Source organism: Lingula anatina, chromosome 2 (genome assembly GCF_051362555.1).
Source record: "Lingula anatina isolate TDL-2025a chromosome 2, LinAna3.0, whole genome shotgun sequence".
In the NCBI taxonomy this organism is placed as follows: Eukaryota; Metazoa; Brachiopoda; class Lingulata; order Lingulida; family Lingulidae; genus Lingula; species Lingula anatina.
In genome coordinates, this window is record NC_141768.1 from 643,979 (window position 1) to 667,646 (window position 23,668).

The 23,668-nt window shown below is 37.0% G+C and overlaps 1 protein-coding gene across 2 annotated transcripts in view; it reads left to right on the forward strand.

The window, feature by feature from the left end:
• Positions 1 to 23,668, forward strand: part of LOC147763300 (homeobox protein Meis1-like) — a 69,963-nt gene that overhangs the window by 33,313 nt on the left and 12,982 nt on the right. Inside the window, exons 9-10 of one of the 2 annotated variants that reach the window (XM_087006381.1) lie at positions 4,101 to 4,177; positions 23,000 to 23,136. In XM_087006381.1, coding sequence (XP_086862507.1) covers positions 4,101 to 4,177; positions 23,000 to 23,136 — 214 coding nt within the window. The remainder of the gene's footprint in view (positions 1 to 4,100; positions 4,178 to 22,999; positions 23,137 to 23,668) is intronic. The other variant, XM_087006382.1, reaches the window with a different exon arrangement.

Consider the following 23,668-nt stretch of genomic DNA (forward strand, 5'->3'; position numbering starts at 1 on the left):
TCCAGCCTTTCCTGTATTTCCTAATTAGATCGGTCGCGTCTGCAAGCTAATTGGTTGCCCGGTCTGAACTCCAATAGAAATCTGCAACATTTCTGTAGAGAGAGTGAACCTCGCGGTGGGTACGTGCGTGCATGTGTGTGTGATAAAGGTGGCAATAACCAGCTTAGGAAGCTGGGGAGCTTTTGGGGGGTGAGGTATGTGTGTACGTGAGCACGTCGTTGCACCGTGTGTAGAAATGGCGACGACTCCTGACCTGGCCTGACCAAGCAGGATTTGTTTAGTGACTCAACTAGTCCTGATCCGTTACAAAGTACACAAGTCCCTTGGATATTTTATCAGCGCTGGAGGATTAGCGAGTAAAGACAGCCTATGTGATGTATTGACTTAAGCGCGGATTGGAGGTTGGGCTGCTAGTAGAGAGAAAAGCTGATTATGTTGATCAGCCAGCGCAGTTTTAAAAATATCTCAGGTGTAAGATGCACTGTGCAGTTGGATCTTCCTTACTAGCACCAAAAGTCTAATTCAATCAGACCCTCACTTAGTCCAAAAACGTATTAGCTAGAGGAGAAAAAGAGATGAATGTGCAAGCTATGTGAAAGCCATTATGGATAGGGCTAATAGAAAAATGCTGTTTTCTGCAGTGCTACGAGTTTTGTGTTTTACTGTTCATTCTGCCAGAACCCATTATTTGCAATAATAATCTGAGCGCAGTCTGATGAGAAGTCATCAAGACCAAGACAGGAAAGATTTTATTGCACAAAAAAATACACCAATTTTCTCCAAAGTAATCAGAGACCCTGTGAGTTTTGTGGGGAAACTACGGAAAAACAAAGAACACACAGAAATTAGAGCCATTTTCCTTTGAATTGGAACATAAAGTTTTACTTTAGCGAGCAAAGTAATTTCAAGCTACGGTTAATGAAGGATGGACAACAAATGTGCAAGTTGTTGAGAGAAATTGCTTGCTTTTAACATTCATTGTCTTTCACACTGAAATTTAATGTCTGCAACCTTTCTACATGCAAATGCAATTTAGCAATAAATATGCTAGCTGGCAAAATATCATTTTCTGCAAATCACTTGCTAGTCTGCCGATTCATCCATTTTTCATCTCCAATTTATTAGATTGGGAATCCTTTGTAAGCCTCATTGACATTTTGAAATTCATGCTTTTCTACACTGACAACCATTATGCAGAATCTGAAACATCTTTGTTGCTAGTAGTTTACAGGTTGGGTGTCTCTCTAGAATTCTACTATGTCACACTAGGCCATTGTGTGTACTAAAATCATTGTGGCACACACACACACACACACACACACACACGTGCACACGCACACACAGACACACAGTTTTGACTTCTGAAGGTAATTTGTGTACAAATATTTCAAAGAGGATTTCAATTGAACAAACTGACATCAATCCTTGACTCTCCATAAAGCCCGTCTCTTCCACTTCTCTGTCCATCTCTCTTTTTTTACCTGTCCATGCGTGCATGCGCCGTGTGCACTCTTAGCCACATTTACTCACACAGTAGGGACTGTGTGTGTTCAGTGACTTGCTGCAGGATTGCAAGAAACAATTTGGATTTGTATTAAATTTGGAAACTGAAAATTTGTGAAGAGAAGGGCTGTAAATAAACATTAATTTAGGTGGAAAAAAATGCAGTGATTCCAGTTTTCAACTCTTTTTTTTTTTTCTTATAGTGATTAATCTACAATTAATATCCATAGATCAGTTTTCTTCTTAATTGCATGTAGAAAATAGTGCCAAATGGAGAGAGAAAAAACAAAAAACATCTGACAAGTTGAAAAATCTGTTTAAAGTTTAGATAAACAATTTTATTGGACTTTGGGTAGCATAGGTTTCAGGTTTGCTTGATTGACATGCGGTCTTATCACCATATGGGTTCAACTGATTATCCACAACCTAAACAAACGTGGAGTAACAGTTTAATGGACAGAGGCAGGACTGCCACACCAGTTCACTTGTCTTACCACCAGACACCTTCATCTCCTCTTTAATTTCTATAATAGGTCTTTTTAAGTTTTGCCTCTTCCAATTCTTTCAATACATAATCATCATCTTCTTCCCAGACATTAATAATCCATTGTTTGCCCAGTCCAGCGTAATTGAGAGGAGTGAAGTGGCCAAGATTTGACCAGAAGTCAATTCTAATTAAGTCAAGACTATAAACACAGCGGCCCAAGTGTTAGGATACAGAGAGCCATTAGTTGCACTGCTATCTCCGCTGTCACCCAGATATACACACACGCGGTGACATTGTTTACTCAGAACTTCTGTGAGGTGTCAGGCGAGACTGAAATTGATGCCATGTTGAAAATGTTGCAGTCTTAGGCTGTGTAACAATAGATTATGATCAAAATACTTTAGGGTAGTACAACAGGTGATTTTTTTGAAGTGTTTATTTTTTGGCAAATTTATAGGGATTCTTTGAGATAGAAACAGGTTCAGAGAGGAAATTTTGAGCAACAGAAAAAGATGGAGGGAGTGAAATAGACAGAAGAAATGAAAACCCATTTATAAATATCAAACAAAAGTAGAAGTCATAAAGCACCCTATTGATATCGGGGTGGTCGACTTAAACGGCACAGGGGGAAATTGTTCCAAGTTGTACTGCCAATTTTCTTCAAAAAATCAGAGGACAAACATTTAAGGAATTTAAATTGATACCATCCCAGCACAATATGGCTGGCCTTTAAAGCAGCAGGTTGGACCATGCAGGGGCTTTGATCGCGCACCTAGAGAAGCAGCATTCAACTGCGTTTACAAGCCAAACGATCTCAGAAATAATGGCAGAGCCGAGAGAAGCGGATGTTTGAATGCTGTATCTCCCCAGTGGTGTGGGGCACACGCTGGTCGAGGTTTGAATACATTTACCAGGTGATCTGGGTTGGAGTCAAATTAAACCCAGAGCTGGATGACGGACTTCAATACCTGCTGATCTCTCTAGGTTGATTCAGTAACTGGCCCTCCTTACACACCTCACATCTCACGTGTTGTAGATACAATATATAGATATTTTTATGCCAAGGATACTGTCATTTGGCAAAAAGAATAAAACATTTCAGCAATAAATTATTTTCTCTTTTATCTCCTTTACTTGATTTTTTTTTCACCTCCAACAACAAAGGTCATTATGAACAAAACTTGTCATCCTGATGAATAAAAATTTGCAGCCCAAAAATTTATGATGCTTCTTTTGTTCTGGAGCAGTGTTTTATTTGTGCAGATTTTACTTCAATACTACACATTTAGGCCAGTCTTTCTGAGTGAAAAAAAAAACAAAAAAACGCCAAAGACCAAAAAATAAAAAATTAAAAAAAAACTGGTGATGCTCTCTGGTGCCGCCCTTACTGTTCCCAGTATGTGACAGAGTTCTGAATCAATGGCCGCCACAGGTCCCCACACCCAGCAGTACTCAGCCAAAATTGAAGCAGACGTTTAGTGTGGTTTCATGCTGTATCCTTGTTACGGAAAAATAAATGAGTAGCACCCAGTACAAAAATATCGGAATTTATGAAACGGAGTCCTGCTGAGTGAATATGTATCATATTAAAAATTGAAGGAGGAGTTGCTGTTTGAGAGGAAGAAGAATGTCCCGTGTCAGTTTGGAAATGTCAGATTTTTAGACTGCCTAGATTGGAATGGAAGTTTGAATTGAAATGAGTCTATTTGTTAAAAAGTTTCAAATTTTAATTTATTTTGAGCATGATTGAAATAAAATCATTTGAAGAAAAATTAGAGTTAAGTCAAGAGATCAAAACTGGAATGAAAAATATTTCATATGTGTAACCACATAAAATCTTCACATTTATAATTGTTTAAATTCTTTAAATGTCATTTATTTTTTTATTAAATTTGTTTTAGAAAGAACTTCCAGTTTTTTATAACAGTATAACATTTTTTCAGCATAGCAAATATTTTATTCATAAAAAAAATAAATAAATAAAACAGTACTGAGAAAATTGAGTACAGATTACCAAATTTTAACAGTTAAGCCTAAAAACTGAATTGTGATTTTGTGTAGCAATTTGACATTAAGCCAAAAAAGTAACTCAAATTTTAATTTGTTTTAGCATCCATATCCCTCAGAAGAACAGAAGAAACAATTAGCTCAAGATACTGGGTTGACAATACTACAAGTAAATAACTGGTAAGTCTGAAAATTTATTTTCAGTTACAATTTAAGAAGACTAAACATAAGGGATCAAAGAAAAAGGTAGAGAAACAAGAAAATGTCTCTAATGAACAAACATTTCAAGTCAGCTGAGATTAGTCTTTTTCATGGGAAACCATGAAAGTTGCCGACATTCAATTTACATGGGTCAGTAAAATGGGCTACAAACAAATTACAACCTGCATCTGTTTGTGTCGGTTGTTTTTTTGGAAGCAGTACCAATCAAGCAATTACAATGAGGGGGTCTGTTTAGCTCCTGGGGTGTCCATTTCTATCCCCTTAATTTTGTGTATCTCCATGCTACTCTTTGTTGGAAGGAGAGAGAAAAGTCTGGCCCTTAGTTTTGCTGTCTTTCTCCATCATGCGGTTGGTTGCCTCTGTCAGCTATGTTGTCTCCTTGTCAAGACCGACAATGCAACTAAATGTTTTGGGATGTACAGTATGACAAGCCATCAGATCGGCAACAGTTCTTCTTTGATGTGCGGCATGTGCGGTACACGGGCAACTGACAAGTATGTGCAATGCTTGGACAGATTTTGTTGATTTATATTATATCATCTGTTACTCTGATGCTGGATTAGACCCAATGCCTGTGACAGCAGCCTCCTAATGCCTGTGACATTGATGGGCCTTGTTGTGTGTATTATATACTGGTTAATTAAGGCCCTGTTTTGTCAGCTTTGACAGTACTTCTGGAGGTTTAGAGTTATGGTTGAAAATTTATCGACTTGACTCCTTTGTTAGGTAGTTGACAATTGTAATAAATACTAATGGCAGTATTGATGGTTGAAACGCTATCAACTATAAGCAAAGGAAACAAATTTCACCTGGTTAATATCACATTAGGTCAAAATCAAAAAGTCACGTCTGACAAGTTTTTTTTTCCTTTTTCCCCACCCTTTCATTGTTTACTAAAAGACAGAATAAATCTTGGAATTTTTTTTAGCCTGAGTTACAAATTTAATTCTTTAACATGGTGAAGATTTGTGACAGTTCTTTCACACCTTCTGCACATCTCCCGTGATATGTCTGCTTGCTTTAACGGCTGGCATTGTTTTAGAATATAATGGCAGAGCTGTTTATAAATTCACTAAAACAAACACCATGGGGAAAGCGCTTCTTGTGATCCATTATTTCGCTGATTGAACTTGACAAGGCTACATTTGATCGGAATACTTTCCCGACTTTTTCCCTCTGTGCTCCACACACGGCCGACCACCTCCCCCTGCCCGCTGTATAGAAACATGCAATTTGTACATCTCCTTTCTCTTGAAAGACCAAGATTAATCAGAAATTTCCATGACACATAAAAGAAAAAATAAATTACAAAGCCTACAGAGCATACAACTCGCTAAATTACATAGTTAGATTACACTATCAAAATTGGTAAGGGATTTTGAGAAACAGTATTGCAAGGGTAAATGCAATTTTTCAGGCGGAATTTTTTTAATGAAATTGATCGGAAGATCCCGTGGCATTGCAAATTAATGTCTAGATCTTGCAAATCATTCAGCAACCAGCTATTCCCATTTACTACTCTCAGAATACCAGATAATATTTTTTCACAGCTAATCTGTAAATTTTCCATTTATATTTATAAATACATATAAATGTTCACTTTTTCACAAATGACCTTTCTTTGCCCACATTTTTAGATGGGAAAAGTTTGGGCCGACATGTGGAAAAATCAAACTCTATTTTATGGTTCTCACCTTGTGCTAAAAACAATGGTTTTTATGGAGGCCATTAGCCTAATACCCACACATCTGCAGCGGCTTGTTAATTGCCTTTTGTCATGACATCGCTATGTATTGTGCTCAAAACAATAATACATGACCAATGTGGACAGATCTTGTTAAATGCTTCATTGTTGTTCATTCATTTATTTACTTTTTGCACCCAAGGTTCCAAACCCATTTATCTATTAACTTAATTGCACACGATAGAAGCATGATTTATATATAAAAGAGCAGTTAGGACAATAACACACCGTTAACTTTATCCAAGCTACCTTCACATCAGGTACTTTGTGTTATAACGATTATTTTATCTTGGTCTTTTTTTTTTTTTTTTTTTTTGGTCAATGGAGAAAATGGAAATAAATGTCATCATACATCTATTTTATCTTTAAGTAATCAGGACCACATTTTATCTTGTCAAAGAACAGGTTGAACTCAATATCATTACCATTGTCAAGTTTTCCCTGTTTTTCCTTCACCTGCTTCATGGGGGGATTTTATTATATTATTTTTTTTTTTCAAAAAAAAATGTTTAGTTGATGTCAAACTGGAGGCTGAATGACTCCCGTTACGTATCTGTTTACCTGTAGTTAATCAGGTATTCATTTGTTAAGTGTGTAAAAGAGCAGTTAAGACTGCTGTCTCATTAGCATTGTCTCTGTCACCTGTCAAAGACGGCCACAATGGCTCACTACACCCGTTGCACTCAATTGGCTCTTTGTCCGGGGACCCAGCGTCCTCTCGCCCACAAAGGGCTGGGAAGGAGGACCCTGTCATTATAGCCCAGAGCACATAGAGGATGCGGTGTCTTGTCGTCTCCGCTGTCTCCTCGTACAGTTACCTGTGTAGGCTAATTTAGCAAAGGATGATTACCTCTGAATGGAGAAGTCAAAGATCAAAAGGCACCGGTAAGACACCTGACACCCGTGATCAGGCCAATAATTGCAACTTTAACCCAGTCAGTTTTGTTTGGGGTACAGACACTATTTATCTCCCATCTTCAGTCTGCAGCTCTAATCCACTAAACTTTGGGTCCCTACCAGAGGCAGGTATTGTGTGGAAAAATACAGAGACGATATGGTCTGTAACTGCCAACAAGAAGAAGGTGCTCATGTTTGATTTTTGCCAAAAGGAAAGTCAGTGAAGCGTACCTTACCTTGCACGCGAGGTTGTAATTATGCATTATGCGCTGAAAGGAGTTGACGTTTATGCTGTATGAATGCATTGTACGCGACGCAGTGATTTTCAGGCCTTCACCACTCACCAAATGACATGGGGAGAGAGAGCCTTTTCATCTTTCATAGCAACATCTGAACATTATGGGAAAGCACAATGCTTGGTAACAATGGTACAAGTGGCATGATGATGACTGCCGGCGCACTCTGGAGGCTGCCGATGACTTGGGACATGAAACCAGTGCCAACTAGAAGTTCATGTTTATACATGTGACTGGGAAATTTTCAGTGTACTTGCTAACACTCTTTTAAAAAAAGTTTTCAAGTTTTTAAAAATGTGTGTTTGTATGAGTGCGTTGTAAGCAGGTATTTTATATGCCTCTTGTATGCGTCATGACATCATGAAGAGTCCTTTATCATTCTGTACTGCGTCACTTCACTATACAACACAAAACAGTTTTTGGTTTTTCTCTTGACTCGGATGCGTGGAAACATAATTAGGCCTCAGTGGAAATCAAATGGAGTAATATTACTACTTTGCCCAAAACATCATTATTTTCCTTGAGTAGCAGACACAGAACGACCATATACTTGTCCGGACTTACTGCCTATGTGATCTTATTAGTAATGATTGTTAAATGAAATGTGTGCAAAATGCAGTCACGGTGTCTCAGCATCTCTCTCTTATTAGTGTCTGAGGAATTTAGTCGATGTATTTTTTACTGACAAACTAATAAAAGCCCCTTCCTCTTTCCCAGAATGCGTCGATAAAAGCTCAGCATTAATTAGAAGAAAAACCAGATTAGAATTGGATGATTTAGGTGGATTTCAGCCCAGGTAATCAGGTTAGTTGTGGTTCATGGACAGTGGTATTTATTAATTGGGCCCTAATAGAGGAGGGGGGCACAGCGCCATCTCCCCTAGGTAGCGAGGTGTATGTTAACCACGCACTCCACTTGGGGAGTGTTGATGCTGATTTGGTGAAGCAGTCAGTTGTGGCAGAGCGATAGCCTTCGCCCCTCCGCTGCACCTTTCAGACGCCTTGGCAGCGGGACTCCAGGTTGGATTTCCTTACCTTGGCCAGAAGCTACTTAGTTTGCTAACTTTAGGGTTGTAACAGAATCTGGTGAATGGAGGACCTATGGGCCAGACTGTCTGTATCACCCCAGTGGTGTACAGACAGGTGAAAGCCGCTGTGATTACCTCTACCTCTGGTAATAGGGCCATTGGCGTAGGGAAGAAAGATTGGAGGGGGGGGGGGGGGAGAACACCCTTCATCAACCTTAATTGCCCTCCTACCTTCAGTGTAGCACTGTACCTGTGTTATCTGTGAACACTAAGACTGCAGGAGGCAGTGGGAGTAGATAACAAACATTTAAGCACAGATTTGCAGGTGTTTACTTTGACTTGCTCCCCCTTCCCCCCTTGCCTGTGTCTTCACTAGCAGGAGACTGATATTGAAGTCAGCTACATGACAGCATGGCAAAAGAGCACATGACAAGGAGTCTGCACTGCTACCCCCTGGTGACAATGAGGAGAACTACTATTGAAGTTTCTGGATGCTCTTACTTCCCTTGAGGAAAAAATGTATATTTAAATTTGAATCATCTTTGACATTTGTGTTTTAAAGATACTAGTCGCTACTTGTCTAGATTAGTAGATAAATATCAACTGAGGGAATAGAAGTGAAAAATAGTAACTAGCAGTGAAAAATATGACAATCTATGCATATGATCATTTTTTAACAAAGTGCAAAAGGTTGTCAGCATCAATTTACTAGGATTTAATTCTTGATTATTAAAAGTGTAGATTTTCCCATGGATGAAATGAGATATCTGTAATAAACATTCCACAGACAGAGGATAGGAATAGCTTTTATTAGCAACTTTCCCCCCTTTTTTATACGGCCAAATTAGTTAATTAAAAATCACAATCTTGGTAGTAATTTCTAGGGTGAGTTGTACCAGATTCTTCTGTCACAATGGCAGAGTGACACAGGAGAAGTGTGAGAACACTGTCACACTAATGGATGGCTTATTACCATGGGGTGGGTCATTTGACATTATTTGCTTTTGTCCTGAGTTAGGTAGATTGTGTTAAGTTAGATGTATTACAATTGTTGACACAGAGAGAAAAGTTTCTTAATGCAATGAAAGACTAGGGATAGCAGAAGAAATGGATGGAGATAGAAAAAAAATATTGATATTGTTTTTTTTTCTTTTGCCTGTAGACAGAAACAGGTAATAACCTTTTGTTTGATTGTAGTGAAAAGAACCTGAGATGAAAGAAAAAAGAAGTTTTATTTTTTGTGCTTTTCTCATTAAAGCCATTCGATTAAGAAATGGTAAATGACCTCTGATAATGCATTTCCAAATCTGTTTTCAATCCGGAATCCTGATTTTGTTTAACATGAGTGGGGAAAAGTATGGGAGAGTTCACCAGATAGTTACAAGTTCAACTTAAGAGCTATTTCTGCACACTCAAAATGCACCATTTTGCCAGCTGCACAACTCCTAGATTACATTTTCAGATTTTGAGCTCATGTATCCTGGACATAAACAATTCTGGAACCATAGCTCCTTGCCAAATAGTAAACTAATGGAGGTGCTGAAAACTCGTTACACTTCTCTGTTTAGGCTTGGATAAAAGTTAAACCCTGTCTAAAGTTGTTGGTTTTTACTAAGGGTAGTTTTTAGGCCAGTAGATTTCCTATTGCTATTAAACCGCTGTTTGGGTTAACTCATTTGTTTACTTATTAGCTCCTAAGGGAATTCACCTGCTTCAATTGTACTCATTCTGTTTGTTTCTTGTTTTCTATCACCTGCTGTTTTAATGTACTGTATTGTCCTCTTAGGCTTTTCATCTTCCTTCCTTTCATAAATGTAATTAGTTATTTAGTAAAAGGCTGAAGTGGTAGTAATACGTTGTCGTAGAGCAGTGGGAGCCTTTTGTTCTGTTAATTACTGTTGTACTTCATAACTGCTTCTTATCACTTGATTACTATGCTGGAAGCCCACTTGAATAGTTTTGCCATGATTAGTGCCAGTCAAGGCTGTTACTCAACTTGATAAAACAAAGCTGTCCCTACAATGGACCTTTTTAACGCTAATGATCTGTGCTCACTTAAGGGTACGAAAAAGTTGAGGCAGCAGATTTTTTGTTAGACTTCCAAGTTGTCTTGATGTAGTTTTAATGATAGTCAAAGACTGATTGGGTTACATCTTACAGCTGGTCAGATGATAGAACACATGGAGGGGGTGGGGGTGGTAAGGAGGGTGGGGGGTGAGATAGCCAGGAGGGGACATGGAAGAAGGGAGGGTTGACAAGGAACTAAAAGTCCCAATAATCGGCACAACTGGCATTAATTGTCAACTCTATTGGATGAACAGTTGCCGAGTCATTAATTAGATTCCATAAACTCCTCTGTGGAGACAGGCATGGACTGGACTAACTGTCTGGGGACACTTGATAGGGAAGGAAGAAAATGATTCTGGATTATATTTTATAAAGTACAAGATAGGGTCCCCAGGATTTGATTATAAGTGATGAATTTTTTCAGTAATTTGCTTTGATGGGGGTTTGCTGCTCAGTAAGATCAAATAACTCAGCTGCGGCTTTGTTTCGCTGTCAGAAATAATATACATAGTAATTCAATCAAGCACTGGATCCAGTCACTGAAACCCATCTACTTTGGTCTCATTATGGCTTGATGGGCAAACCTCTTAGAACCCAGAAAATGTTGACCTCCTCCGATTGAATTAGTGCCTCATTGTTTTAAAGATGAGTTAGAAGCTTAGATGATGGATGAGCCCAGCCACCGAAGCCATGCAGTTCCCCAAATGCTCGAGTTACAGTTTAATGTTGTTTTCATTCCCTTATCAAAATTTTGATTTTGGTTGCCTTGGAAACAGAGTAGTTTTCTGCTGCTCTCCAAGGACTGGATACTTGGAGAAGGACTGCTATTGTTTAAATAGAATTTGGGACAGATTTGCAGCATGATGAGCAGAAAGTGTTGTCTCTTGAAACTATTAAATCAGTAATGAAAGTTGTAAGCTTCACAAACGAATCACTAAAGAAAAGAATTGCACAAATAGGAGAAGGGGAGTCAGTAGCAGAAATGGAGATTTTGCATCCCAGAATATTACAGTGTTTAGTGTTGGCCAATTTGTAATTTATAATGCTTTTGTATATTGTGTATGCGGATTTTGTTTTATTATGGTCACTATATACATATCTAATTTTTCTTTTTCTTTATTTATTGGAATGATTTGCATGTTATAAAGTAATTATGTAATGGGTTTTCTTTTTTGTTTCTTTTTTTTTTTTGGGGGGGGGGGGGATTTCTACTCAAGGGAAATCTTCTACAACCAGTTGCCACCCGAGTTTTGTAAACATAATTAGTGATTTATTTTTTTCACGTTTTTTTCTTACTTATCATTTCACTGGTTAATGTAACAGACCTCAGAAGACCCATAGTGTGTGTAAGCTGTCTGTCTATATATCTATCTGTCTGAAAGAGAGGGTTAGTGCTAGACACTGCTGGGTGATTCATTCCACTCCAGAGTTTCACACCATTGGAGTTGAGGTAGTGGCAATTTTTGCACCTGCTCACCCGTAGACTGGCTGGTGCATTCCGTATCCAGTTCCAGATCTTCAGCACAGACCTTCTCTCTCTCCATGGGGAACAGCAACAATCAGCAGCATTTTCACCTCATGCAGAAAATAAATAATACATTTTGTAATACATGGTGCTGTCAGAGAATTTGACAGCCTCAATCCATCATGATACGGAGAAATCTAATATTTTTCGCCCAAAAAAATTCTGCAGAAGTAAGCATTATGGACCTCATCTAATTAAGCCCAAAACAACAGGATGCCGTAAATTGGCAATTAAATTAAGCAGTAAGCTCCTAGGGTGTCAGGGAAGGTTTGCTGAGTGAGATGGAGAAAAAAATGGAGTAAAAAAAGTTTCTGTCTGTCTGCCTGTGCAAGAGCGGTGTTATGCTACCAGTTTTCCAGTTGTGTCCACAGGCAGTAGTAAGTTGTCACCTGAAAGTTCCTGTAAGGACCCAACCACTGATGTACTCTCGAGTGATTTCACTTGTTCTTATAAGACAGTGAAGTTGACATTTTGGATCTAAAGGTACAAATCTGTCTAACTCTGACATTTTCATTTTCTTTTGTTCCCCCTTGCCATTGGATCTTTACTCAAATTTTATGTATTTTCATTTTATTAAAAGGGAAAGAAACTACAGTGGGTTATACATCATAACATAATTGCAAAAATATCATTAATTATGCATGCAACATTATTATATCCACCAAGTCACTTGTTGGGTTTTTTTTTTTTTTCATCAGAAGAAGCGCCATTTCCCTCTCAACATTTTGTTAAAAGCCCATTCACTTATAATTCTTTTTATCCTGTCTCCAGTGGATTCTGGGAAGATCCTTGAATATCTCGGATGTCAAGATTTCTGTGAAGAGCCTGTCAATTAGCCAAGTAGCAGTTATTGTTGTCACTGTGCTTCTAAATGTTGCCTTTCTGCAATGATTGGGTGTTAGACTGGGTGTGAGTAGAGCTGGGGGGAAGTTGACAGGTATTGACACTCTTGTTTGATCTCTTTATAGCCAAGTGGTAATTAGGCCCCTTCTATGTCAGCCTACATCAAAAAGACTGACAGTTACTAACTACATTATGGCCTTAATTAGTGCTCCACTGGCACAACAAGAGTTTTTGCCTGTCATATTTGTATGCATGAGCTGTCAAAAATTCCGTCTTGTCAGTCCAAAATTTCCATGTACTTAGTTAGAGAGGTTGTATTGTTTCTTTACCCAGTGCGCGGCCAATCATCAGTGACAAGTATTGGAGGAGAGCAACGCAGAATTGATAACCAAATGGCATTAAAGAACGGGAAGTTTTGAAAAGCGTTTGAACCAAAGCCAGTACTTTGGGTCCAACATCTACCATATGGGAATACTATAACTGTGCAGGAATTTTTGTTTTATGATACTGATTAATTTTACATACTCATTAAAAAAGATATTTTTATATGAATTTATTTATTGATTGATTAATTGATTGATATATGATTGGAATTTTAATATTTGTTGATAACTTTTTATTTTAAATATAGTGATTCCTTCTTTGACATGGTATTTATTAGATGAAGATACTTTGGAATTGAAACAAGCATTTATGTACAAAATTAGAAAGGATATAAAGCGGGGGTACACACCTCCCCAACCCCAACATTGTTATGTGACTTACATTTTAAAAAGCGTGTCTGTATTCTGATTCTGACATAAAAAAAAGATTCTGTGTGGTAGATAGTTTTGATGTATATACCTAACATACACTCATGATTAAATATATACATGTATATTTCAATTCATTCTCTCTCTCTCTCTCTCTCTCTCTCTCTCTCTCTCTCTCTCTCTCTCTCTCTCTATATATATATATATATATATATATATATAACTTGAGTTCAATCAGATTTATATTTGTATAATCTTTCATATTGCACTTGCAATCACAATCTTATAAATGAAAATGGCGTACCTCCAATAACTGCTGCGCCTTCATAACCTCCCACACTTGTGGAAGTCGGCATTAACATTATGAAAAAAATCTCTAGGTGTCATGTTACTCCCTGTTCCTGAAGTTAAGCAGTATTTTTCTATTATTTAAGATCCAGCTACCTTTTTAAATGATTCCATGTGACATAAGCTGGTGTTTATTGTTGTTTTCTGTTGTATTGAAGTACACAGTGCTCAGCATCGTCTTATTGATGATAAATAACTATTTCTGCCATTGTTTTTTATTCATGGTCTTTGGGTATTAAATTACAGTAAGTTTCATTTTTTCTTGTGCTGTAAAATATTATTTCCATATTTAGTGCAAAAGTTTACAAACCAGCTGTTTTGGAAGTTGAAAGGTATAATGATGTAAGAGTTGTGAAATACAGGTATTTGTAACATTTTATATCATCATTTTCTTTTTCATCCTTATAATACATTAATTTCTTACATTTGCGTGATCCATAACTAATCTCTTAATTACCTCTCATCTCAATAATCCCTTTCCTCATCCGCACAACTTTGTCAGTATTTGCATTAATCAAGTCATCTATTGTTCATTAAAACAAATGAAAACGGACAAACATTAATTGCATTTATAAGCATGGCATCAGGAAGGTGGGACATTCTAACAGTTCATATTGAATTGCCATTAATTCAGACACACATTCATCCTTGGAAATGGAGTAAAATTATGGGGGCTCATTTGTTGCCAAATGATGTGAAATCATGACGGAGGGTTTTCTGATGAAGATTAATAATACCTTGCGCTAGGGATCGGAATATGATTGTTACCTAGACAACTGGAAGTTTATCAGTTATGTAGTCAAGGTGAAGGATTGGATGTGCTTTTACATCATCTTATATCTGGTTCTGTCGAGGAATTGATATTTTTCTTGAGAAATAGTTTCAGTAAGAATATTACTTTTCATTGATAAAAAAAGAAACATTTTACCAAAACAGTTTGGGTGTACTAGTCTGTCAAAAGTAATAGACTTTCATGAAAAGAGGTAATCATTTATAAAAAATTGCAGATTGGTAACAATAATATTAAATTTGATTAATGAAGATTAGAAAGTATTTAAAATGGACAGAAAATTGAAGATCATTCTATAGAATTGCCTATTCTATGATAGCAGTCCTTGTGCTGTCTGGGATTGGCCATGCTAGGAAGAGACATAGGGTCATATCATTCTTCTTGATTTAAAAATCATTTGTCTGATATTATTTTGATTCTAATTAGTCTCGTTGTGATGATCTGATCTTGATGACTTTCTAGAGGCTCTTGATTGCTCATTTTTTATCTGATCTACAAAATAAGAATTCAGATGCTAGGGAATATGCTGTCTTTAACTCCTGGAAAGTGATTTAATGATTAACCAGCCTCACTTGAGTGATATCAGAAGAAATACTATAGATAGGTAGATATTTGTATTCTGTGCTGAATGTAGAATACTCTGAAAATGTGAAGGCATATTAATGAGAAAGGACAAAAATAACGTCATGAAATGATTCCTAGAAATGCATCTTTGGAGACTTAAAATTGTTTTATCTTTGATGAGATTACGCGTCTTCAGCATCAATGTTTGTTTTTGAAAGACATTTACTGAGATGATTTTTAAGGTTTCTGAAACCTTCTTCGTTACATCTTTGACTGTTTAAAGAAAGTTATAACAAGCTTAGTGTTCTAGAAACCCATGCCCTGAATTAGTATCTCATTTTCAGTCTATTTTAAAGTAATGTTGTATTGACAGATGTTTACTTCTCTCTGCAGATGAAAAGAAAGCTACAACATGTCAATTCTGTGACTTAACCTTGATCAAGATCATATTGTTTTTCTCTGCACAATTCTAATTATGAATTGTCTTTCCTTTCCTCTCAAGAATAAGTTTGTATGGATTTGAAAATTCAGACACTACCCAATTGCTTAACCAATGGAGTCTAGGGCTACTTGTCTGAACAAGTTAGGACCCCCCCCCCCACCACCACCACCACCACCACCACCACCAGCCAAAGGTTAAGAAGTCCAGCTGCTTTATATGAGAAAATTAATCAAGAAAAAGTACATTCTGAAAGGTCTGTTTTTTAATTGAAAAGGATGTTGATGTAGGCAGTATTAGGAAATTAGTCAAGATTGTAACAAAGGAAAACTCTAGATGGAGTGTGATCTTAGATAGAGGTTGTCATTTTAACCATCCAAATTCAAACACATTTCCACACATGCATAAACATGTGCCTGCCCTACCACAACATATGCACGCATGCATGCGTGCGCGCGCATGCACACGCACACACACACACACACGCGCGCGTGCGCGCGCGCACACACACAGGGCACTTGCCCTATTATTCCTAGACAGTTACAACTACCAAAGAAAAAAAAAGTTGGCCTTTTGCATGTATCCTAAATGAACAAAGCAACATATGAACTTATAGATCAAAGAAACTTCACTGGAATACAATTGAGACATTTAGAAGATTTCAGTTAGGTTTACCAGCTAATTAGATCTTGCTGAGGGGGTCTGGCTTTTTTTTCCTTCTTCCTGTCTCTGGGAAAATCAGATAGATAATCATACAATGTACATTTATAGCTCATATCCTTTGCAATTTTATTGATTCTATTTTGTTCTCCCCCCTCACAGGAGACCCATCAGAATGGAACATGAACCTTTGGCAATTTGCAAGATGGATATTTCTCTAGCAGTTTTGCTGATCATGCTCCCAGTTTGTCCATTATATTTTCCCCTGAAATGCACACGCAATATTCATTGGAGTGATTCCTCATCACACTCCATTGGCACTTATATCAATTTCATGTTCCATTTCAATGGGCAGCAGAGACCAATCTCAGACCCACTGGAGGATGGGGGATAGGACGCCTCAGAAAACAGAGAGAGAGAAAGAGAGAGAGAGAGAGAGAGAGAGAGAGAGAGAGAGAGAGAGAGAGAGAGAGAGGAGAAAAGAAAAGCATAAGTTTTGGTATAGAGCTATATGGACAACAGTCTATAGGGTGTTGTTGACTTGTCACAAACAAAAAGATAAATAAAGAAAGGGACACAATACAGAAGCAGCATATTTCTTTATTTCTTAAGATGGGTTTCTGTGTAGAAGTTTGTCAGTTCTTTTGTCTCAGAGGCAACATTGAAGGTACTGTAGATGATCAGAGATTTTTAGCATTGCAATTCATTATTGAAAAAAAAAGACTGAAGAAGAAATCAAGTTTTCCTAAATTATTGTTTGCATGAAATTTGTTATTTTCTTAAACTGTTGTAATTGTTTGATACAATGGATGCTTCCAACAGTAGGTGTTTTAAAAGTGTTTCAAAAATGCAAAGCTTAGGTTTTGTTGCCACATTTTTTTCCCTTTCTTTATTCTGTGCCATCCAGTTCTTTTAGTCTATACTCATTTTCTGCTGCTAATGGTTAGATGAGAAGAAAGGACCCAATGCCATTTCACTGTGTAACCAAATAGCCATCCACAATAACAATAATTGATCTCTTTTCTTTCATCAAACCTGGGGAGGAAAAAAGGATGAACATAACTATTTAATTACACTTCTGCACTGCAATATCTGATGATATTTAAACCACTATGTGCAAGCCTAAACCTATTGTTATTTTAGATCATTAGACTCTAATGACCAAATTTCAATATCCTGGCTGGAGAATTTATAGGATGATAATGAAATAAAAGTAATCTCCCTTCGAACAATTGCATATGATCAAGAGTTATTATGGCCCAACGCCTCAATGGTTAACAAGGAAATTTGCCGCAGAATGGCTGGAATTAAAACCTTCAAAGCTTTTTATTGCCCGTTTTCTTTTCCATTTTTATGCCAGATTGCTGTAAGTTGTTCAGAGACATTAGCTAGCAGCAGTGGCTTTCGTGATAGTGCCTATCTTGGTTGGAGATCTGTAGCCAGGCTGAGAAAGCACATGCTTCGTACCTTAGCACAGAGAACGGCAAATCCTGTCTACTTAAGGGATGCAAATGGGTCATAATCTGCTATGGTCGTTTCATACTAACATACTTGAAAAAGACAGTAAATCATTCTGAAGAAAATAAACGAGACAGTCTTACAAAAGCTGACACTGGCTTAACACTAGGGAAAGCCTGTAGGCACAGAAGAAGGGCTGGTCGTAGCATTAGTAGGGAAGGGAAGAAACACTGATGATCCAGTGACAGGCAGCTTTTCAGAGAGATTTATCCTATAATTACTGGTAGATTAATTAAGTTCATTACAATTCTTGGAAAAGTTGCCCAATAAAAAGATAATTGTTTGGTAATTGTAACAATTGAGGGATTTGTATGAGATCAATAAAACACAATTTATGGAGGGATTTGAAAGCAATTGTTATTATGTCATTATATTAGCATGAAAAATGTGTTTTGCTGCTGTGTATTTGTTTGTTCATTAATCTGCTAAAACTGAGAACCACCTAATCACGATCTGTCCAAGGCCAACAAGCAAGTAGATAAAATCATGTTTTCAAAACATTCTTATTCGCATATTGTTTTTTCATAAATACCAGTGCCATTTATTTTTTTTTAATAAAGTAATAATGTCTCATTTCAGACTTTTCCAGTCTATCTAAATATTTGTCAATTATCTTTTATAACAACTTCATTTTTTATTTTTGCCCATAATTACCAACTCTGTTTGTTTTTTGAAAATAAAGTAATAATCTCTGATTTCAGACTATTTTTCCAGTGTCTGTCTAAATATTTGTCTGGTTCTGTAGTATAACCACTGTATCCCTGGGCTTTGCAGGCTAACAGCAGGTTTCTAATGGTGGGGAGATAATTTTAGAAATCCCTCAATTCCATCATGTATACTTTAATTAGATTAGAAATAAATGGACCAATGAGACTGATGCACAGATTTCCTAGAGATCAGGTGAATGATAAAAAATACAGATTAGGGCTGATGTTAGGGATGCTGTCTGTACGTCTGTCTGACTAACTAGTTTTGATAATGTAGTTAAGGTGGTGTATGGCACTATTCTCTCTCTCTCTCTCTCCCTCCCCTCTCTTTCTCTCTCTCATGTGGGTATCTTTTCACTGTCTCAGTTGATTTACAAAGAAAAAATGTAAGGAGCACACTAACCATTAAAAGAATTATACTATTAAGATTTAACATGTCACAACAGTGCAAAAATTGTCAAAATCTTTCTGCACACTGTTTTAGCCGAGTCTGATCAATTTCACTGTATGGTGCACCCCAATAAGGCTGTAATTTCTTAACTGCCTTTCTTTAAAGTCTGCCCTGATGCTATTATAGAGATTGAGTTGCATCTGACCAAGGATTTTGTTCAGGTTAGGAAAAGAAAGCCCAAATCTTGCACCAAAGGTCAGGGGGGAAGGCAAGTAATGAGCTGTTTGCAGGGTTCTGGAGGGAGCTGTGTGATGGCGGACAGGACTCAATGGCGCCAGCGCGCTTGGCAGTGGGCTGGCCTTTTATTTTGCAGGAGGTGTGGAGAAAATAGTTGAGGGTCTCACCTTCCATTCTCTGTTCTCTTTGAAACAAACTGTTGCTGTTATGTGTGAAAATGAATGTTTACAAGGTTTAGGGTTCATCTCATTAGTAAGAATTGTTTTTATCACTGATTGTCAGTTTTGACTTCATTTGAAATGACTAATTTTGACAAAGAGAAATACTTGTATTTATTTTATAGTCTTTGGTGTCTTTCCTTGCTTATTATGGATTTTACAGAAAAACAGATGAGTAGGGACAAAGTTGTGCAGTTTTACAAGCTTTTTCATGATCATACAACAGAACATTTCAAAAATCATAAAAAATATGGCTACAATATTTTTAGATAGAATTATCTCCAAACTAGTCTTAAACTTTTTTCAACTCAAAAGAAATGTTCTATTTTAGGCATTTGTTTACAAAGTAAAGAAAAAAGTACTAGTTTCCCTTCTTTCTCTTTCCTCTGTCTCTCTCCAGCATGTCTGTAGCCTACGCGGCAAGCAGCAAGTCTGTCTCTGAAAACAAAATTCACACCGGTGTTGATGAAATACCTGCTGTTTAGAGGATTTTTTATAATTTTTGGAAGGAATTGAACATGCTTTGTGGTAATGACATCCTGCTGTGGTGGTGCCAGTACATGCAGTTTTTCATTATGCCCCTATTTATGCTCAATTTAGTTTGTGGAGGATTAGTTCCACTAAGAAAAACATTCACATAACATTAGACTTTGCACACCCAATGGTGCCTTTGCACTGATGTTCTGAAATTAAATTTTGCTACAACTCTTGTCTTGCTTGAATTTCTGTCTAATACTAGGTAGACTTCTGCCTAACCTTCTTCTCTTGGCATGGTGACCAAGTGCTGCCCCCTATTATCAGGAAAAATCCCCTTCACATCATGCCAGCCACAAGATGTTGGCCCGGTTAGGACTGTCATGTATTCATTAATAAAACAAATAAATTTCAAAATTCTGTACAGTCGGCTGCAAATGAGTAGCATGTGAAAGCGTCAGGTTTACCTTGTGTAGCTATATTGGTTTGATAAATCAAGGCTGCTAAGTACCGAGGCAAGCAGCTTGCTTAAATCTTGCCACTGCTCCATCCTGACAGGCTGAGTGCTAGCTACAAATCATTGTAGTCAGAAAATCACATTGCTTCAATCTATTCAACATTTATCTTGAGGGGGAAGTAGTGTGGACCACACAGTGAACTGGGGAAGGAACTGATTTAACTCCAACTTTGCTACACACTCTCCTCATGAAGCCAGGGCAGGCCAGGCCCACACCTCAGCCAATTCAATTGATTATATACTGTTCCTCTCGGGCATACTCTGCATCAGGAGGCTACTGTCAATAACAACAAAAAATATACAACTTGTATTTTCTTGGTTGCACAGCTGTGAGGCAATTGTATTCCCTCTTTAATTTGTTTCAATTGCTTGTGGCCAGTTTTAAGACTAGTTTTAAATACCTGATAATGTTGAAAGTTTTGGATTTTCTTTAATTTTTTTCCTATTGATTTTTTTTCATGTATACGCCAAACATTTATTAATGTGCATAAAGTTTTTATATCAGCATTAATAAAAGGGGGTTTACGAAAAGCCTATTTAATATGACAGATAGAGCTTTATATTTTACCTACACATTCTTATTATTTATAACTTGAATTAACTTGTATTTTAATTTTGGATACTGTCAAATAAAAAGATTTTTGTTAGTTTAAAAAAGCAAAGGTTTAAATAAATTTTCAGCTTTCATGAAAAAAAAAATGTTCTTAAAAATTATTGGATAGATTTTTTAAAAAACCACAAACTTTACATTCTGATTATTTACAAGTTACCCGATGATTTGTGAATGTATTTTTCAAGTGCAGAGTTTGTAATTTTTTTCTCCCAACAAGATATACAAAGCAAAAGTGCAGGATAAAAAAAAAAGAAATGTCAAATGTCAGATGTTATGAATTCTTGGTCAGTGAAACGGTCAGATATAAATTGTGGTCACTTCATGCTCGGTCAGTGTCGTCCAAGTGAGGCCGGTTGCCCTGGACAACCGTGACATTGATTGATGGGTGCGGACAATATATTGTTTTATTGAATAGTTAGCCTGTTAACCTCTGCAAGCTCTGTATGCTGCTTAACAGCCTTATATTTTGAGTAATCAAATAATTTGTTTTTTCACAAAGCACACTATTAATTTTAACATGTTAGCAAGAAAGTAGAATTCTGGGTAATTATGTTTATGAGCTGCGATTGTGTGAAGTGCGAAGTAATTTAATGTGTTATGACACGCCTTATTGTAAAAAAAAATGTTCATACTTTGTGTACAAAAATGTTTGAAGTTAACACAATTTTCTTTAAAAATACTAGTCTCTGTTCAATTTTAAACCTGGTGATCTTTTTGATCTAAAAAGGGGTGTGGCTAAATCCTGATATACTTGTCAAGAACAATCCCCAGCCCTTGGACATGTTTGTTGTTTTGTGTAATGGTGGTTTCATAATCTGAGCTTATTTACGTGCACCTGGACACATCTAGATCTATATATAGGCATGCATATCTGTGCAAAAATCATTATGATTCTCCTGCTGCGATAGATAACATGTATAGGCACAGGTGCACAGCTTGCCTGCTTGTATACATACTCATAGAGGTACAGTGACTAGAGACTATAAACTACATGAAGGCATGTTTACAAATACAGACACAAACACATTAATTTTTACGCCCACACCTGACGCCTTCTGATCTTTTCACTGATTGATTTTTGTATCTGTTTAAGGAACTTTGTTGTGTGATGTACACACGCAGACGTCACCTTGACTGGAAACTGTTCTCTTTATCGCACAATTTCCAGGAACTAATCAGGTTTTTTCTAACATAAAAGTGATCGCAAAATTCCATGCCGATTTACTTTAAAGATAAACTTTTTAATCACTGAAGATATTATTCTATAAGAGCAGAAATAAGTGAAAGAATATGAGGGCATGTATATTCACATCCTTTCCATATTACATCAACAGATAGGTGCTATTACTGATGTATTCCTAGTTGGTTATTTTAAGTACACACACACATACATTTACACTCCCCTGGTGCGGCCGATCATTTTACTGATAGATTTCAGCATCAGTTATGAAGGGCCTTCCCGCGGTAACGAGGACGCATCTATATTGATCCTCCAAATTGTGCAAAATCACTAATGGTCCCTAATGATAGTCGTCAAGCTGCTACTAATGTAGCTGATCTATTCATACTGCAGATTGTTATGGAAATGCATCATTTGTTTTGCCCTTTAAGTAAGCAGGTTTAATGATTCTTACTCTTGCCTCCCTATCTTATCCATCATCATTACTACCCTCTTACTACAGGCACTGCTGGGTGGAATATTTAGTTTTACATGCTCTCCACTGGTTTTTTCTGCTCAATTGAGCTTGCTGGGGAGTTATTTGTCACCTCCATAGAGGTGACAGCTTGACATTTATTATGAACTTAATGAATGTCAATTGCATTGTGTTGAATAAACTGTTGAAACAATACTGTTATTTTTTTTTTCTTAAAACCTTTTTAAAAGGGATTTTATATTTGCAGAGCATACAGTATACATGATTCGTATTCTATAAGATATTTTTTCATTTGTTATTTAAGCAATGAGACCAGGTGGAGACACTTAACTTTTTTTATTATGTTGAAATATATATCAACTAATTAATTTGTCTTGTCAAGCAGTAACAGTGGTAAGATAATAGACACTAGCAAGGTTTATATAGTTGGTTAGTTATATCTTTATATTTTACTTATCAATCCTTTTTTAATAAAGCCTGACTTGGTTTTGTCTTCAGGTTTATCAACGCCAGGCGAAGGATAGTGCAACCTATGATTGACCAATCAAATCGTGCAGGCAAGTCTCCTGTGGTTACGGTGTTCAAATCACGGAGGCGTAAATCCTCATCCAGTATATCCCCTGGTCCTTCACCAGGTAAAACTTGTTTGGGAATGGTTGCCATAGCAACTTGGCCCCGTGAATGGTTGTCTGGCAACAAGAAGAATGTTATACCTGGTGAAGATCTGTCGTATCATTCCGGCCCACCTAGATGATGGAGACCATTATGGCCGCTCCTTCTGCCATGACAATGGCTGACACTTTCCAATATCTTTTTCTCGCATGTGTGATCTAATCCCTATATCCTGGTCACTGTGTTATGAAGAAACTCAAATTTGGATGAAATGTGGAAAATTAAAATTGACTACCGAGATCTACATTTAAGGAAGTTTGCAAAATTTTCATGATTATCAACATTACATTGTAAAGTCATTTGACCTAATATTTTCAGAATTTGTTATCAAGGATAAGTGTTTTTCAACCCTTTCTGAAAATTTTTGTAAAATATGTATCAGAGAATTAATAGTATTGCCTGGCAGCTGGCACAGTGAGTTTCTTGATGCAAAATGGGACTTTTTTTTTGGGGGGGGGGGGGGGTGAAAAAAAGAAAAAAGGATTTGAGAAAATT